Raw genomic sequence first — 19,755 nt, forward strand, 5'->3', positions numbered from 1 at the left:
AGTGTTGAATAGTAGTCATATTTTGAAAGAAAATAATCCAGCAGAATGGGAGAAAACGAAGGCTACAAAATAGGAAAAATGTTGAGAATTATTTCTTTAAATAGTTGAAGGAAAAGGAAAGATCAAGTAAACAAGTGGACCAACAAGCAGTTAATCTGTAGTTAACAGGCAGAAAGGAAAAGTACATAAGTGCATTGACTAAAAAGCTGGTAGATAATAATAAATAATTAGACTACAGTGAACCATGATTATAAAGTCTATCTATACGTATGTCCCTCAAAAGTAGTCTTTCTGGAATACAGTGTTTGAATATTCATTATTATTTCAATGTCATTCAGTAACAAATAGCTAATAGAGGTTTAAAAGAGTGGCAGAGAGATATCCTGGGATTATTTTAATTGAGATCAACTATTACAGGTGACTTCTCCAAGGCACTAGATATCCTATACAGGAATCATAAGTGAGGATCTATTAGCAATTCTAGAATAACTGCATTCCAATTAATACAAAGTTCCTGTAAACAGTAGCTGCTGTAAGGTTGTCAAATAATTTCAGAAGTAAAGACATCTATCATTCCTTGGAGGATTTTACATGCATTATTGTTAAGGTTGTGAAAGTATCGATTTCAAAGAGCAATCTCAATCTTGGTCCTGCAGTTTATTCATTAGTTTAGGAGGGTTTAAATATATAGTGAGTAATATAATTCTCACCAACGAAAATGGCCACATAATCCATTCTGAATTACTGTCCTCATTTAAAAAGGTCATATCCTAACGTATTTATGAACTTAAACAATAGTATTACAAGCACATGATCAGCAAATATTACAGAAAATAAAATTATCAAACACATAATTCTAACATTTATGTAACAAAGGCTTCATGGCACTGTTCTATCAGTCAGCACAGCAACAGGTGTGCTCTTGAGCTGCAGAAAGAACCATATTTTGTAACATTTTTTTTTTTTTTAATAGAGGCATGTTTTCTTTCTTTCTTTCTTTATTTGTTTGTTTTGTTTATACATGCACTGGGTACAGTCAGAAGCGCGGGAGGGTGAGAGAATTCACCAGAGCCAGAGCTGGGAGCAGAGCAGGCAGAAGGACCGAAGTACACTGCTGAGGGGAGCAGCGGGCGGCAGGAGAGGTCTGCGCGCCATGCGGTACCCTCCTCCGGTGGCCGGGGAGCAGCCGGGGATCGAACCGGCGCCGCAGAGGCTGCGGGCAGCTTCGCAACCCAACGCTCAACCGCTGCGCCACCGGGGAGGCCCCAAGAACCATACTTTTTAAAAGCAACTAATTCTGACATGCACAGTTTTAAGTCACAGCATCTTCATTTTCCCTCTTTGCTGTCTTCAACTTTTTACAGAAAAATTAAGTATATATTTTAACAAAGCTTTTTCAACATAACACCCCAGGAAAAATGTTTTCATTACTAATGTACTTGTATCCTAAATTTAACTCACAAACCACGTGTCATCAAAAAAACAATAAGCACACTCTGCTCCATTAAATATGAGACACCTACTACAAATCAGTGATTCCCACCATTAAGGAGATCACACATCACTTTGCAAATCTGATTAAAGCTATTAATATAATTTCAGGGATTTTATGGATACCTTGAAATCTAGATATGGGTCCCTAATGTTTAAAGAAATCTTTGTTTAGTGGAAAAGAATAGAGTCCAAAATCTTAATAAATGATTAAAGAAGAATTTGTAACATACAGTGGGGAGAAATGGATTATTTCTTAGTATAATTTTTGCCATAAGTGACTATTCACTGAAATTACAATAAACCCCAATAAATATAAGAATGCTATAAAGACCTAAATGTAAAAAATAAAAATTATAAAATAATTATAACAAAATGTGGAGAATACACATAATCTTGTTTGGGCAAAGTCTTCTTAAGCAAGTTAAGATGCCTATTTCTCCAAATTGAAAGATTTGACCAAATTTTATAACTTCTGTTTAAGCAATGCACAGGCTTGGAGAAAAACAGATGCAAGACACATGAAAGATAAAAGATAACTAATTCCCATATTTTGAAAAGAAACCTAAAAACTGGTTAAATAAATTACTCAATAATGAAAATGAAGTAATAAGCAAAAGATGTTCAACCTAATTAGAAGTTGGAGAAATGCAAGTTAATGCAAGATTATATCATTTCACAGCTTCAGGCTGGCAAAAATTAAAAGCAGATAGCATCTAGTACTTGTGAATTTGTTGTCAGTGTAGATTACTCTAACCTTCTGGAAAATAAATTTTTTTGAAAATAACAGATTTTTAAATCTGTGAAATTATAGAAGACATATATCCTTTGTCCCAGCAATCCCACACACAACTTATTCTTGGTTAAAAATAATACCAACACATAAGGAGCTATATGGGCAAATAAGGGTGTTTCTTTAACACTGTTTATAATACAAACAGGAATAGTTAAAAAATAAGTTGGGGGGGGAACAAACTGAATGTCCATTACTGGCATATGGTATTATAATTTATGATACATGTACAGTATGTAATACTATATAGCTATTAGAATAAGTCAAATTTATGTATTTTGACCTAAAATATGTCTATAATATTAAATTTTAAAAGCCACTGACTAATATGCACACCATGATCCCATAATTATTTAAGAGAACAAAGATTAAAAACAACTATGTTATGGGATCTCTGGCACAAGGGGTTAAGCATCAGCACTATTAAGCTAACTACTGCAGCATGAGTTCGATCCCTAGACAGGAAGGTGACCCACATGGCACAGTGGACCTCTCTTGTCTTGCCTGCTGCTCCCCTCAGCAATGTATTTCAGTCAATCTGCCTGTTCTGCTCCCCACTCTGTCTCTGGTGAATCCTCTCAATGCACCCCCGCCTGGCCTATATCCAGCTCTTGTATGCATAAATAAATAAATCTTTAAAAAAATGAAAATAAAAACAACTGTGTTATGTGATAATGGATAGTTAGGAAATCCAATTTATAAACTTAATTTCCCTAGTGGTCAATGACTACAACTAAGTTTTGAATACATCTAAAGCTTTACTTGGGATTTCACCATCAAAATACTCTCAAGTCAAGGTGCCTACAAGGTATTATAAACTTTTCGATTATTTGGAATCTTCTGTAACAGAAAAGATAACAACACAAAACTACTTTTTTTTTCTTTTAAAGATTTATTTATTTATTTATACAAGCACTGGGTGCAGTCAGAAGCGCAGGAGGGTGAGAGAATTCACCAGAGCCAGAGCAGGGAGCAGAGCAGGCAGAAGGAGCGAAGTACACTGCTGAGGGGAGCAGCAGGCGGCAGGAGAGGTCTGCGCGACATGTGAGACCCTCCTCCGGTGGCCGGGGAGCAGCCGGGGATCGAACCAGCACTTCAGAGGCTGCGGGCAGCTTCACAACCCAGTGCTCAACCGCTGCGCCACCGGGGAGGCCCACAAAACTACTTTTAAGGGCAAAATGTTTAACAGTTTTTATGATGCCAAAATAAAAAATGATTTTTAATGTTGTAATTTTACACTTACAGAAAACTAGCTTTTTTTTTTTCTGTAGCAGAAATAAACTATTTCAGTTGTTTCAATGGGTAATATAATTAAGTTTATTATATGGATATAAACAAGAGGCAGGCATTACACTAAACCAATTCCTTTGTGTCAGAAATTGGATTTTCTTAGAATGGCATTCATTCTTAGTAATAAATGCAATTAAACATTGGTACTGCAGTTTAAAAATTCTATTCAAACTGCTAAATCGTACTGTCATGTCAACAGAAAGTACCAAACAGTCTGGTATAATTTAAGGAGCACTTGATTTGGAATCAGACATAACTGGGTTTCAATTCTGGCTCTGCCACTTACTAGTTATATGGTCAAGTTATGTAATCTGAAAATCTGTTCCTTCATCTGTAAAAATGGCTTTCTGTGGTGTACTTGGAAGATTAAATATCATCACATATGAAAGTACCCAGTACTGAATATGTCTGTTAACAGTACTGAATATGTCTGTTCCTTTCCTAAGAAAGATTACTAACTGGCAGCAATTGTTTTAGTACTGCCTCTGCCTTTTTTTTAAAAATCAAGACTGCTAACATAAAGTTAAACACTTTATATGCCATGTTTCTGTACCACTCCAGAAAATTATTAGTTGCTTCAAGTGTTTTGTATTAAAGCTCCTTTCCTTGGCTCACTTTTGAGAATTAACTATTTTTGATTCACTATTTCTGATAGAATTCAAAGATTTCTTTGTTAAAAAAAAATCATGAAAAAAAATACTTCTACCTGTGATTTTCTACATCTTTTTAAAGTCATTCAAGTTGTGTCTAAGGAAACTATTTTCAAGTGTTATGAAAAAACGCTAGGCAAGGAAGAAGGAAAATCAAAAACTGAAGTTATCCTAATCCATAGCAATGTGTATAAAAAATTCAAGTAACAAAAGAGTCGGTGCACATGTTAATACAACTTCCAACTTTCTCTAAGGGGAATCATTTCTTTCTGTAAAGCTAGATCAATTAATGAAGCCAGAATAGAATCTGAATGTCATTTAAATGGATCCAAACAATAAAAATTATATTGGTCAACCTTCAATATTTAAAGTGAATGTTTTTCCGTCATGTAAGTTACACATTAATATCATCCTACTATGTAAATATAATTATCTCTTCAAAATTGTACAGAGTAATTTTTACCCCAGAGTTGAAGGCTGACATTACCTTTAGCTCCTCTTCAATTTTAGCTGCACTTCAGTTAGAGGTATTTTATGCTCTTTAGCCTGCTGCTATTGAAAAATCTCCATAGCTTCCTGCAGTCTACAACTAGGCAGCCTCTATATGTAATATTACCATTATTCTTGATACATTTTTCCTAAATATTAGCCACCCACAGCAGCATCTAGTTGTTATTTCTTGGTCTAAATTATTCTACTGCTGTTATTTTAGTGCTTAGTTCTCCAAAAGTATTTCAAATGAAAATAAGGTGAAAGTGCATGCATAAAAAACACTTCAAATTACCTTTCCATATCAAATTACAGCCTCTTGAGCTGATTTTTTAAGTGTCATGTACATTTTTGAATCAAAATTTGTACCTGGCATTCTTTTAACACTCCCTCTCAATCCCGAGTTCTTCCAAATGCCAAAGTTCAGTACTAACCTGAAATTACCTATTTGTGTATTTTTTGGTCTTTCACAAATTCACACTCCAACTTTTTGTTCTTCAGACCTCTTCACTGATTAAAGAGAGCAGTTAACTCCTGAAGGTACTTAACTTTATGGTTCACCTTTTCGCATCATCTTTCTTAAACTTCACTCTAATTTCCCTATTAAGGTTCGCTCCTCTTCTAAATTCACATCAACACCGTCTTGCAGCAACGTACCTATATGCATCCCGTTTCACCTCAAAATATTAAGTTTAATTCTGCTAAGAAAGAATTTAAATGCCTGGGTGCCTTCTTACGGTACTCATTGAAGCGTTTAATTTGCTTTCCTGTCCTACCTGGTTAGGTAGCTTAATTCTCCCATCAGTTGTGTGGTCCCTTGCTGCCCCCAACACAAGAGTGCAACTCACTACAGTGTATTTATTTTACCCACCATCATTTCCAAGCATCTCCCTCCATTTCTGCACATCTAGCTCTTCGGAAACCTCCCCCTGTGCAAGAGATCACATTCCCAGGTGCCCACATATCAAATTAAATACCCCTCCTCTGACATTGCCCGGGCTTTCTAAACGACTTCTAGAGCACACCAAGGCTGAGCGTTGGTCTCCTCCAGCAGCACCCGCTCCCAGCGAGTTCAGTCTTCGCTTGTTCTCTCTCTCCCCGTGGAATGCCTACTTCGGGGTAACCCTTCAGCTCCAAGAAGCCGAACCTTGCAACCTCTGCCCAGTGACCTCGCGAGGCCAGCATGCAACTCAAGCTTAATGCACACCGTTCTTGGAGCTCGGATCCTCGACACCCCGAGTTCCAGCTCTCCTTGCAGCCTCTTGCAGCCTCCAGCCCCCGAGCCAGACCCCAAGTTAGACATTCCACCGCCACCGGCTCCCGCGGCAATGCCTCCCCGGCCCGGCCCCTTTTAAAACACTCCCCTCGGAGTGGCTCTGCTCCTTACCTAGCTTCGATCGGGACTCCTCCAGTTTCTGAATTTGGTTCTCCAAGTAAAGCATCGCCACCGCGAAGGCCACCACCGCCAGCAGCTGCAACTTGGGCGGCATCATAATCCTGAGGAGCCCCATGAAACCCGCTGCTCGGGATCAAGACATAACGCGGGGGGCCGGGAGCGGGGCCCCGGAGGCGAGGGAGCTGCCGGGAGGAACCCCCCGAGGAGGGAAAGGGGCGAGGAGAGCGCGACGGCCAAAGAACCACCGCAGCGACCCCCCTTCTCGCCTCCCCAGTCCCCCGCCCCCAGGCACCAGCACCCACAGCGCCGCTGCCCGCTGCTCCTCGGCCGACTCGACGGCCACCTCCTCCAAAAGCCCGCGCAGCAAACACAGCGCGAAGCGGCTGCCGGGCTCTCGCCTCCCTCTACTGCCTCAGTCCCCGACCCCCGCGCCCGCCTGCCCGCCCGCCTCCCTCGCTTCCTGCCTACCCTCCCTCCCGGGCTCGCGGCCGCGCGCTCCTCCAGCAGCGCTGCGGCTGCGCCGCCCGCGGCCCCGCCCCCGCCCATCCCCCTCCGCCACCACGCGCACGCATCCACGTACGCTGCTCGGCAACCGAAGGCTCCACCCCCTGCTGCGTTTGGTTGTGCTTATTGGACCGAAGAACCCCAGGGCTTCGCTCTGGATTAGTGTTACGGTTGGTTGCCTTTGCCATCAGTCTTCATCAAAGCGGCATTCGATTGGTGGATTTGGATAAGGAGGCGGGCTGAAACTGACGAGGGCGGGGCTCCTTGAGGGCTTGACGAAATGTCGTGAATGAAAGGAAGGAGCCCAGGGAAGCACAGATTTGGGGGGGTTAGGAGAATGCCTGATTTGGGTTCTCTAAGGGGCCCGGCTTCTTCAGCGTTCCATTAAGTATAAAGATGTTTGATCACTTTTAAGCTTGCACATACCTTTAGGTGAGACCCGTCTCCGTAGAATAGGAGATTTGATGGCAATGGCCGGTGGCAACTTGTTTAGATCAGGCTCTGGAGTGGACGCCCCTAGTTGAGGGGTCCTCCGGGCAGCCAGAGACCCACGGAAGATGGCGGCGATGGCGGGCGGGCGAGCTGGGTGGTTCGGGCCAGCGTTTGGGCTGCGGTTGCTTTTGGCTTCTGTGCTTCAAGCGGTGAGTGGAGATCACCTCCGCGGCAGTCCCAGGGCGAGTGGGGGGAGTGCACTGAGGAAGACGGAACGTTCCGTGCAGTGTGGGAGCCACTCTTAGAAAGGATGGAAGGGCTGGGCTTCCTTTGCTGCTGCGGCCGGAGTGCGACGTGGCTACTTCCCTGGATGCTCGTTGCTGCCCGCTGCGGGTTTTCTATCCGTTCTTTCTTCTGACCCAAGACTATCTTGGATACTTCTCTTGCAGAACTTTGGCCAAAAGCAATTTCAGTTACGCGGCTAACAAAAAACAAAATAAATTGTAGAAAGCAATGTGTATTATTTTTAAACAGAGACCAGTTCCCTATGATAAGACTCCCAAAATTTAGAGGAAAGCCCTCTGTGGTCCACAGTACACTTCTGTTCTCGCTCCCTCACTGTTAGGGGGCTCTGCCTCGCTGTTAGACCTAGTTTTTATCTCTGTTCTCTCTGGCATTCACATACTGCAGGGTGAACTTCAGTGCTATTTGTGGTTTTGAACAACGTTGTTGTAATGAAAGGGGCTGTTCTAGCGTTATTTTTAAAATGGATTTTCTAGAAAAAGTTTACATCACGTTTAAAATCAGATAGTGTTAATTAGGTTTTTAATTTAATTTTTCTCCAGTAACAGGATAGTTCTTAATCTTTGACTGAATAAAGACTTTTTCCCTGCTCATTCGCCAAAACAACTAAGTATTGGTTACCTCTTTACATGAACTTTGCAGACCACGTTTTACTATGTGAATAATAGTGTTGTTGGTTTTTTTTATTATTTTTTCAATGACCACTGTCTTAGGAACTTGTACGTTTCCTGTGTCAGCTTAACTTTTTAGATATTTTCTTTACTGAGAAAAAAATTGTCATTTTTAAATTGACCTATCAATTTAAATTTAAGGTTTGAGGAGTTAAAGGGTCTTTACTGAATGTTTCTATAAACACCTCTGTTTTCCTTTTATAAAGGAGTTTGAAGCATCTTGCCTGTTTCCAAAGAAGTAAAAGTGGATGCTCTTAAATCCCTTATTATTAAATATTCTATTATTCAAGCATTTGGTGCCTTAGAATTTACTGGAAGACCCTACTAGTTCACTGCCATTCAAAGATATAAAGGCATTTTAAGTTGCCTTCTGATTTCCCAATCTCTTTGTTTCAGTTATCTCTGGCTGTATGACCTCACCAAAATTTGGTAGCTTAAAATATCACTATTTCTTTATAATTCTGTGAATCTGTTGAACAGTTTCTAGATATCCTCTGGCAGCTGTGTTAAACTAGTATGTCAGCTGGTTTGAGAGGTCACAGATGGTGCTTTTAGGGTAGTCCGACTTGGTTCTCCTCCAGGTGACCGCTCATCCTCCATCCAGTAGGTCAAACTGCCTCCAACATGGCAGAACTCCATTGTGGTAGAAGTAGCATTTCTAAAGAGCAAAACAATTCTTCCTAAGACCTAGCATTGGAAATGACATATATCATTTCTACCACATCATATTTTTCAAATGAAATCCCAAGACTAGTCTAGCTTTCATGGATGGGAAAATAAACTATCAGTGTGGGATGAGTGACACAGTCACATTGCGAAGAGGTATACATTTCACAATAGTGGGAACTTAAGGCTGTTAAAAAATCTAATGCATCGGCCATCCATAGAAGACAAGCAAGAAACTTGGATGTCACATTTGACTCCTTCCTTTCCTTATATATCTCACAGTCAGCCAATTCATGTCCTCAATTTTATTTCTAGATCTTTGTCCTGAAAACAATAATTTAAAGGTGCAGACTACAACGTAATTACCTAGTTTTACAGTTTTTCCTTTTTTTTTTTTTTAAAGATTTATTTATTTATACAAGAACCAGGGTACAAGTCAGAGGCGCAGGAGGGTGAGAGAATTCACCATAGACAGAGCGGGGAGCAGAACAGGCAGACTGACCAAAGACACTGCTGAGGGGAGCATCGGGTGAGGCAGGAGAGGTCTGCCATGCCATGTGGGTTTCTCCCTGGCAGGCCGGGAATCAAACCCGCGCTGCAGGGGCTGTGGACAGCTTCAGAGTGTGGTGCTCAGCCCGCTGTACCACCTGGGAAGCCCTTTTACTTCTTAAATAACTCAGATCCATCCATTTATTGTCTATCCTTCATTGAGCCTACCAGCATCTCCTTAGAAATAATGGCTTCCTGGTTCACCCTTTGAATTACCAGAATCTGTGTGATTGTGTTTCAGCTTCCCAGTTGCCCAAGCCAAAAATTATTTTCAATTCTCTTTCCCTTCAAATTCCAAATCCAACTATTTATTAAGCCCTGAAGTTTCCAAGCCATCCACCTAGTTTTATTTTCACCTGTACTACCTAAATTCATGGAGTTAGTACTATAGTTTTTTACTCTCCCTATTTGAAAACATGGAAGTCTAAGACGTGCTAAGAATGTATCAACCCTATGTTCTAATAAGCTTCATACCAGTACTTCTAATTGGATGTGTATGTGAGAATGGAACTAGAGAGTGTTAAGATACACAGATGCTTGAGCTGATCTGAATCAGAAATCTGCTGGTGACAGCACAACTCTGAACTAGTTAGTTAGTACAAACCAGGCTGAAACTTTTTCCATCCATTTCTGAAGGGGCCCCACCATGGAGGAGTATCCTAACTTACACACAAGTAAGCCATCAAGTAACAGTGCTATATTAACCCCCTCAACCACAGTATTAAATATCCTGAAGAACTATGCTCCTACAGTCTCTGTGTTCTTGTGGACTCTGCTTATTGAATTCATACTTATGGTATAGTGCAGCTTAGTGAAAAGACACTAAACTTTAAGGTAATTTGTTTTCTAGTTTTCATTTCTCATACCCGACTAATCAAAGGCAGATTAATTTACTCTGAACCTTAGTATCCCTATTTCCTTCTCTGTAAAGTGTTTAGATGAAAAATGTAAGGCTTAATTCACATCTCATTTCCACATGTGGAAAATCAGATATAATCACACCTCTGTGTACTTTTTTCACCACACTTTATGCTTGTATAGCACTGATCCACAGTTTTAGTCACACCATAGCTCTAGTATGCATTTGTGTCTCTCCACTCCTCTTGCTCTTGTGCCAGTTAGAATGTAACCAAAGCGAATACAGAAATCATTTTCTTTTAAATTCATGATTATTTCTTCTTGCGCCTCACATGCGTTTGTTCATTTAAATCCCTATGAGATGGAATAGACTCCTAATTCATCATGGTGTTCTGTACTATAAGAGTCATCCAGGATATAGATCTGCTGTTTGTGTAGAGCAGCAACGAACCCCACCCACTCCTGCAAATACAGACAGTATGACTCCAAACATAGAAAGGAAGTCCTGGGCAATTTACCTGTGTTAAACTGTTTTAACTTTCCTAAGGTTTATTCCTGCCTTTCTCTTCTGTAATGACCAGTGTGTTTAAGAAAGGATAATAAAATCCTTGAAAATGAAAAGGGCTGGTATGGAGAATTATTGAAAAAACATTAAGAACTTAGAAATACTGCATTTCACATTTAGCCTGAGCAGGAGAAAGGCCAGGTGAAATAGGTAATTGGCAGTAGTGAAAATTAGCCCAGTGTTAGGAACCTAGCAGTTGAATAAAAAGAGAAAGGGAAGAATTTCTCTGCACCTTGGGGTTGAGTTACTGGTACTGACCATGGACTCAGCTGCTATTTTGCTAATTCACACTTCTGAGTCCTTAGAATACATAAGCTGTGCTTTTATCACTATCTTTGCCTCTGAATAGCTTTAATTTAAACTTAATAGTAATAGTTATCAACATTCCAATGTGGTGACAGCGAGGAAGATATAAAGTGATTTAATCTGCAAATACATTCTTATTAAAGCTAAGTCTTAGAAAAGTATTATTTTAGTGCAGCCTGAGGGTATTGTTTTCAAGAACATCCCAGAACTAAGTGGTATTCTTCATTCAACTCATACTATTTCTTCATTCTGAGAGGCACCATATTGAAAGGCAGTATAGAATGATATTGTGTATCATTGATTCTGAGACACCAGCTCATGCGATCAACCTTCTGCCCTCCTACCCACATTTCTTCACACATTAACACCTTGGTCAGTCTTCTGTGGATTGCACAATTATAATTCTAAGCATTTTTGTGGTTATTTTTAATGGTACATGCGTAACGGTTTGGATTCTGTGAAATACGGTAGTTAGTAACAGTGGTTAAGGATTTTGAAGGCAGGCCAGAATTGGAATTTGTTGCCACCATTTAATATTTGCTGTGTAGACTTTGACAAATTACCTTAATTCTCTTAAGCTTGTTTCCTTCTCTATAAGGGAGTAACAATACCTATTTTATAGGTGATTAAGATTAAATGGAACAATGATGTAAAGTACTTAGCAAAATAGCTGGTGCTTTGTAAGAGCTTGCTGTAATGGCCATGTTTCTTTTAGTCATTTTTATGGTATTCCTCCTTTAACCAACCTATTTGCTTTTGTGTCAGATTTGAAATTTGTCCAAACTTACGTGAAAAACTTATAAATAAGTTTTCTGAGTATAGACTACTTGAGAGACAATCTTATATACATATGAGTGTAAATAAAATGTGTAGCTATACTAGACTTTTGTCTCAAAACTTTTATTACAATTTAGTTATTCTAGTTTCCCTGCCACCAACCTTCATCTCCAAAGAAATTAATAATACCAGAAAAATACTGCAGTGCATAAGAGAATGGAGTCAAATAGCTTGTCAGTCCTTTGAAATGGGGAAAGTAAAAACTGGTAAATGATTGTTCCAATCAGGATTATCCTGCCTTGTTCTTAAAATATGTTTCTTGCAAGTGTGGCTAATTATTTTAAAATTAACATTTGGCCTTACTGTGCTCGTGTAAATGCTATTCAGTTACTTCTGGGTAATAAAAATGTAGGGTCAGTTATAATTTTGAACTCTTTTGTATTATTTAACATTTGTTATTTATGAAATCTTTAAAATAAGTTCTGATATTCTTAGACTCAAAACTCTGCCTTTAAAACCAGTGATAGAAGAGTTAGCAAAAAGTAGTTCACTTAGAAGATTAATGATGCCTGTATTTCATCTGTACTTATGTTCTGTCCCACACACACATCTAATACAGTGATTAAAACACAAGTAGTATCGGTAGTGTTTAAGTATGCTTCCACAGTGAAAAGTGGAAATAATACTAGGATCTCTTAAGTACCCACTTTGTTGTGGATAGGCTACTAGGTGCTTTCTGTGCTTTTTCTCTTTCAGTCCTCAAGTTCTCTCCAGTAAGAGGTGATTATCCCCTATTTGGATAAGTAATACTGCTCTCTGTTAGCATTTGAATCAGGATGTTATCAGACTCCAAAATACACATTTCACATATTCATGCCACCTATCAGTAGGTGAACAATAAATTCCAGAATAAAACCAACTAGTACAATTGCATGATTATTCATTTGAGAGTCTTATTTTGTAAACCATGCTTAGGTAACAATTTCTTAAAATCTGTTAGACACTTTACAGTTTTTAAAGTGATTTTACTTTTATTTCCATTTCAGTACTATTGACTGCAAAACATATGACCCTAAAATTTAATGCTGTAATATATTTATTTTACATTCAGATTCTGTGGGCCAGCAATTCAGACAGAGCACAGCTTGGATAGGTTTGTGTTCTACACAGCAGTTGAAAGGCTGGGGCTTGAAAAATGATGTCTCTTTACTAATACATCTGATCATTGATGCTGGTTTTCAGCTGAAGACCACAGATGGACCATACTCTGTAGTCTCTCTGTTTTAGGTTACCTTGCAGCACAAGTGGCTGAAGTTCCAGAGTTAGGCTACCTTTATCACATGATGGCTGAATTCCAAAGTTGAATGTTTCCAGAGAAACAGACACAGAACACGTGGGAATGCTAGCCAAGCAAAGAGTATTTCCTTTTTCATTACCACCCCTCAGTGTTTAACTCCCTTCTTAGACATCAAAAGCACTGTAATCACTTTCTTTACATTCTGTCAGAAAATCTCAAGCCCCTACCCAGAATCAAGGGAAGGAGCACAGACTACCACTTCTTAGCAGAGGACTGCCAGTTACATTGTGAGAAAAAACGCGTGGCATATAGGTGCAACCATATTTGGAAAACACTTTTGCCTGTGAAATAGATCAAGCAGGTCATTTACAAAGTATTACTTACTTTGTCTTCAGTTCCTCCCACTAAATCTAATCTATTTTGAAGATTTGTGTATTCCACATGATTACTAAGATAAAAGATACATAAAATACCAGTTTAGGCTGTTAACTAACAAGACCTATGAGATGACTAGCATCTGAGGGAAGTATGCCAGTAAATTTTAGACTTTGGGAAATGCCATTGAATTTTAATTTGCCTGCTCATTCTAGAAGAAAGTTGACGAAATACATTTGGTGGGCCATATCAACTAGTTCTGTTTTATAAGTAAAGGTTTTTTTGAAACATAGACTCCCATTCACTTATTATCGTCTATGACTGCTTTTGTGCCACAGTAAGAGCTAAGTAGTTGCAACCGAAACCATTTAGACTCCGAAGTCATGTAATTGCTATCCACTCCCTTACGTAAGACTTGTAGACCCCTTGTATAGAAGATAATTTGCAATTACCCTTATTTGAGGCTATGATTTTTACCAGTTCTCATGTTTGTTCAATAAATGCGAAAACTAGCACGAGTGCTGGAAATACAAAGAAACAACTTTGTATTTGTTCTCAAAAGAGCTCACAGTATTGTTGGGGATCAGGCAATCCTAGATTGACAGTGCAGTGTTGTGGGTGGTGCTGTTTTACAGCTATACACATTTCTTTCTGAGAGAAGTACTATAGCTGAGATTGGGATCTGACTTTTTTCTTTTTTCAGAGAAGGCTTCCTAGAAGACTGATACTGATCATGTTCTTGGAAATAATTGGAAATTAACAAGGTGAAAAAAGCCTGAGATGTTGAGAAAAGTATGAGCAAAAGTATGTCTGAGTAGTTTTATACTTGCGGGTATTATAAGTTCTTTGTAACTGAAAAGTAGAATGAGGTAAGACTAGCAGTCACCATCGTTAAGAGAGAATTTTCGGAACTTAAAAAATTACTGGTTATGAGATTGGTTAAGAGTATAGAGTTGGGGCCTCCCTGGTGGCGCAAGGGTTGGAACGCAACCTATGAAGCTGTTAGCAGCCTCTGTAGCATGAGTTCAATTCCCAGCCTGCCAGGGAGAAACCCACATGGCGAGGCAGACCTCTCCTGTCTTGCCTGCTGCTCCCCTCAGCAGTGTATTTTGGTCAGTCTGCCTGTTCTGTTCCCCAGTGTCTCTGGTGAATCCTCTAACCCCCTGCATCTCTGCCCTGTACCCCAGCTCTTATATGCATAAATAAATAAATCTTAAGAAAAAAGAGTATAGAGTTGGATGATCAACTTGGGCAACTAGGTCATCAGGGGAAGTGGTGCCGCCTTAGCTGTATACCAGAGGGATAGGAGAGTGGTGAAGGAATAGCTTGAGGGGGCTGATTGGTTGATAGTGAATGATGATTGGACATTTGGTGGCAGAGTGAGTGATATACAGTTGCTGAGGTGAGAAAGTACACCTGAAACCTATACAGTATAACAAACTAAAGTCACCTGAAATTTTTAAAACTTCTTTTAATGGTGCTACTTTACTAAGGTACTGAGTACATTAGGTGCAATTGATTAAGGAGAAAAGGGATAACTTTTCTGTTGAGGATTTTGAATTTGTCATGTCTGTGCAACATCACTGATATATCCAATAGAGAGCTTCGTAGGCTTAACACTCAAGAAAAAGACTTGGGGGAATTTTCGATAAATGGGTATGTAGAGCCTATGGATCAAGAAGCAGTTGTGTTGCTATGTAGCAAGTGTGAAAAGGAAGAGAGCCACAAACAGAAAAGGGAAACAACAGCATTTAAGAATGCATAGTAGAGAGAAAAGGTCAAGCCTACGCATGGAATGAGTAGCTGAAGCAGAACAGTTTTGAGTGCCTTTGCTTTTAGTGATTTTTTTGGCAAGTTTGTAGTGGTAAGATTAGAAACCTGACTAAAGTTACAATTATGAAATGACAAAGTATTGGGAGAGCAATTAGAACCATATGAACTTGAGGGCCTCCCTGGTGGTACAAGGGGTTATGTCTCAGCACTATCAAACTATTTCCAGTGCAGCCTGAGTTCAATCCCTGGCCAGGGAGCTGACCCACATGGCACAGCAGACCTCTCCTGCTTTGCGCACTGCTCCCCTCAGCAGTGAATTTCAGTCAGTCCTCCTGTTCTGCTCCCCACTCTGTCTCTGGTGACTCCTCTCACACACACCCCACACCCCTCTGGCCTATACCCTAGTTCTTGTATACATTAATAAATAAATCTTTACCAAAAAAAAAAAAAAAAACCATACGGCTTGAATACACTGACAAATTGTATTACTGACATGAAATCCTTATGGGGATAGCAGTAGATGAAATCAAAGCATGGGTATATTCTATATTCCTTAGACAGAAGGAATATACCACCAAGACTGGAGAGAAGAAGGAATGAGGGAAGAGAATTGCTTTTAAAACATGTTTTTATCTGTCATTGTGCTGAGTTACTATAAAATCATCTCATTTCATCTTTACTACAATCTATGTAGGAAGTATTATTCATTTATCGGAGAAAAAAAATTAAAGCTTAGGAAAGTTATCTTGCCTTGGGTCACACATCTTGTAAATGGTTAAGCTAGTACCTAAACTGCAAGGTTTAATTTCTGTCGTTCTGCTGCTTTAACCTACTGTGTCCCCTTCTGCACCATTTAGCTGTTGAATGTTGGTGAACAAAGAAGATAAGTCTGTGGTAGGGACCTAGAATTTAATGTTACTCCATAGAGCTATATAAATAGGTGCTAAGTTCTTAAAACATGATTTCATTTTTCTTTTAAAAAAATTTTTTAAATGTATTGAATGTTTAATTTTATATACATATATATATCTTTTTTGTTATTTTAGCAGAACCGAAAAATGACAGAACTTCATTTTTCTTTTTACCTTTTCAGGTGTCTGCCTTTGGGGCAGAGTTTTCATCGGAAATGTGTAGAGAGGTAGGATTCTCCAGCAATTTGCTCTGCAGCTCCTGTGATCTTCTTGGACAATTCAATCTGCTTGTGCTAGATTCTGATTGTAGAGGATGCTGTCAGGAAGAAGCACAATTTGAAACCAAAAAGGTATTGTTTTTTTGATCTCACATACACTGATACATAGTAGTTTCATTATTAATTGAGCTGTGTGTGTGGTATCTTGATACCTTGCAGCAGTTACAGCACAGCAATAATAGTAGGTAAGTAGTCAGTCAGTTAATAAATGTCCAACTGGCTATAATCTAAAATGGCATTGTCTAAGTAAATTTTCCTTTTAAGCTGTATCCATTGTTTTTCCTCCTCATTCCTAACCTGTTGTCTCTAAGATGTACCTCTCATTAAGCATTACTAGCAGACTGTTGCATAACATCAGTACAATAAGAAGTCTTCAGTAAGCCTGGTGAAACAAAAACAAACCAAAAACACTTAGAAATGTATATATATTCACTTTTATATACTGGAAATATAAAAAAGTAAGAAATCTTGGATCTTCTAGATGCAAAAGTATGAAATATTGGACCTTTTAGATCTTGGACCACATGCACGTATAAAATTGGTGCTTGATTTAATCTGTATAGTTCTACTTTCTGGAATATTGGTACATAGTCATAAAGGATACAATATAGACAATATTTTTTTCTATCTCTTGATTCTGACCTAAGACTTTAGTTTGAGGCCTTAGTTTAATCTAGTCTTAGTCTAATAAAAGTAGAAATTGTGATATATAGACTACTGCTTTGTATCAAAAACATCAAAAATACTTAAACATGACCCTGTGTATATGTGAATCATGCATACAAATTCTTTAAAAGTGAAGAACTGTGGTTTATCTACAAGAATGTTTGCCATTTATATATAATAAAGAAATGTTACCAGAGTACTGATTTTGGTTCTTGCATGCTTTATAGGTATGTCCAGGATTGAGACTTTTTAGTGATGCTTGCTTATTTAGCTGTTGATCTCCAAAAGTATAAAATTTCTTTTAAAAAACTTAATTCACAGAAGGAAAAAAATGTTTTTGAGATCCCTTATCATTCTGCAAATAGTCCAATATTTTTATTTATTTATTTATTTTTTAAGATTGATTATTTTTACGCATACAAGAGCTGGAGTACAGGCCAGAGGTGCAGGGGTTGAGAGGATTTACCAGAGACAAAGTGGAGAACAGAACAGGCAGACTGAGTGAAATACACTGCTGAGGGGAGCAGCGGGCAAGTCAGGAAAGGTCTGCTGGGCCATATGGGTACCTCCCTGGCTGGCCTGGGGGCGGGGGGGGGGGGTGGATTGAACTCGTGCTGCAGAGGCTTTGGATTGCTTCATAGTGCTGTGCTTAACCCCTTGTGCCACCAGGAAGGCCCTAGTCCAATATTTTCATTAGGCCTTATTTTTCCCCCATTTTAATCATAAAGAATCTAATAAGTATCACATTTATTAGCTAGAAAGTGATTTTTTTTTTTTTTTTTTTTTTTTTGGTAAGCTGTTTCACCACTTTTATAACTAGTTTTGCTCCTATCTAGGTACCCAAATACAGTTTGCAAACTCTAATAAGGATGTTTACCTAAATCTGAAGGGCATGGTAGCTTGAAGAAAAAACATGACCTAATGAAAAAAAATTTAAATCTTGGCACTATTTTCATATCACTAGTATTAACTAAATCACAGACTTGAGCTTTTTATACAGAATCAAGGTGCAAGAGAAGGCACCACTCTTTTTTTCCACTAACTGACTTGTTCCTTGTTGTAGGAAAACACAAGTGACTACCATTTCCTCAGTGTTGTATCATATACTTTCTCCCACCAGAAGAGGACTCATTTTCCCTCATGTACTTTTTTGAAATATTTTAGACAAGCATTGTTACTAGCTCAAGTTTGGTTATTAACCACTTATTAGGTAGGGCTATAATATATTGTGAGAACCATTAGCAACCATCATAGCTATGTGAGTTGTTAAAGGGGAGCAGACTGCTGAAGCAGTTCTCAGGTAAAGAGCAGGTTAGGTTGTATTTTCTTTTCAATTACTAGAGTAAACCACTTCTACTTGCGCTATTTTTAAAGCTTGTGCTCAGTTGCCTTCTTCTGGGAAGTCTTCCCTAACCTTATCCAACACCACTGCCACTCCTAAGGTATGTTAGCTTCTGTATTCTCAAAGCACTTGAGGATATCTTGACTTGCCCCTACCCCCCACTATACTGTATCTGTTGTTTTGCTTTTCTCTCTCCCAATTATTTATGTTCTTTGAAGTCTAGGACTTTTTTACGTTTCTGAATCCCCAGCATTAGCATATAGTATTCCATATGTGTTTTTCCTTGACTAAGACTTTTTTACTCATTATAATTAGAAAAGATAATTTTTTTAAAAATTATGTTGAAAAATATACTTGAGCTTTGTGCTTGTTATGTACTTTTTTCTATATTTCACTTATATATATCCTGAATATAAATTTGTCTCCATGTTGACAGTATATACTAGTAACACATACTTCATTATTCATCTAACTACTACAGATATATTCCTCCCATTTTTATGTTTTACTTAAAAAGATAGCATAAGTATTTTACATGTATCTAAAAATAAATGTCAATTATTGATATTTAGCACAATTTTTTAGTGATTCCAATCTTTTCAGATCTTAAAATGTGATGATTATGGCAGCTAGGTGTTTTTTCTTACCTTCTTTCGCTCATTGAAGGTTTTCATATCTTAATATGAAAGAAGTTAAATGATTTTATCCTCTTTTAAACATTATTACTGTAGAATTTTTGTATTTCTCCTTAGCTACTTGCTTCTATTTCCTTAGCTGATGCCTATTCTTTCTTTCATTTCTTTTAAAGATTTATTTTTATGCATACAAGAACTGGGATACAGGCCAGAGGTGTGGGGGGGGGGGGTGGTGAGAGGATTCATCAGAGACAGAGTGGGGAACAGAATGGGCAGATCTACTGAAATACACTGCTGAGGGGAGCAGCGGGTGAGTCAGGATAGGTCTGCTGTGCGTGTAGGTTGCTCCCTGGCCAGGGATCAAATTCATGCTTTCAGTGGCTGCAGTTAGCTTCATAGGTTGCATCTTAACCCTTTACGCCACCAGGGAGGACCCTGATGCCTATTCTTTTTAAGATCTTGGTTCACCAAGATTCTTGTAGTCTCGCTGCTTTCTTTGTTCTTCTTTTAAAATATTTTTTTATCTAATTGGTTTTAGTACTTCTTTCATGTTTACACCTACCTTATCAAACCACAGCATCTTGCAGAAGAGAATGTACTTAGTTAAATTACTCATGAACCCATAAGTAAATTATTTCAGGTTAATTTGCTGATCACTCAGTCTTAATTGTATTGGAGGGAGTTTAGAGTAGTTTAGGTTTAAAGTGCAAGCTCTGGAACTAAACTACTTAGTTTCAG

At 38.7% G+C, this 19,755-nt stretch overlaps 2 protein-coding genes across 4 annotated transcripts in view; one reads left to right on the forward strand and one right to left on the reverse strand.

The window, feature by feature from the left end:
* HS2ST1 (heparan sulfate 2-O-sulfotransferase 1) overlaps positions 1-6,224 on the reverse strand; it is a gene marked incomplete at both ends in the record, with an annotated part of 139,828 nt that extends 133,604 nt beyond the window's left edge. For both annotated transcript variants that reach the window (XM_084243612.1, XM_084243611.1), the window contains one exon: positions 6,101-6,224. In XM_084243612.1, coding sequence (XP_084099738.1) covers positions 6,101-6,224 — 124 coding nt within the window. The remainder of the gene's footprint in view (positions 1-6,100) is intronic.
* A 946-nt stretch (positions 6,225-7,170) lies between these two features.
* The window catches only part of SELENOF (selenoprotein F), a gene marked incomplete at both ends in the record, with an annotated part of 36,926 nt that continues 24,341 nt past the window's right edge, over positions 7,171-19,755 (forward strand). For both annotated transcript variants that reach the window (XM_084243613.1, XM_084243614.1), the window contains 2 exons: positions 7,171-7,254; positions 16,279-16,446. In XM_084243613.1, coding sequence (XP_084099739.1) covers positions 7,171-7,254; positions 16,279-16,446 — 252 coding nt within the window. The remainder of the gene's footprint in view (positions 7,255-16,278; positions 16,447-19,755) is intronic.

The sequence above is a fragment of the Talpa europaea genome (genome assembly GCF_964194135.1).
Source record: "Talpa europaea genome assembly, chromosome: 9".
Lineage (NCBI taxonomy): Eukaryota > Metazoa > Chordata > Mammalia > Eulipotyphla > Talpidae > Talpa > Talpa europaea.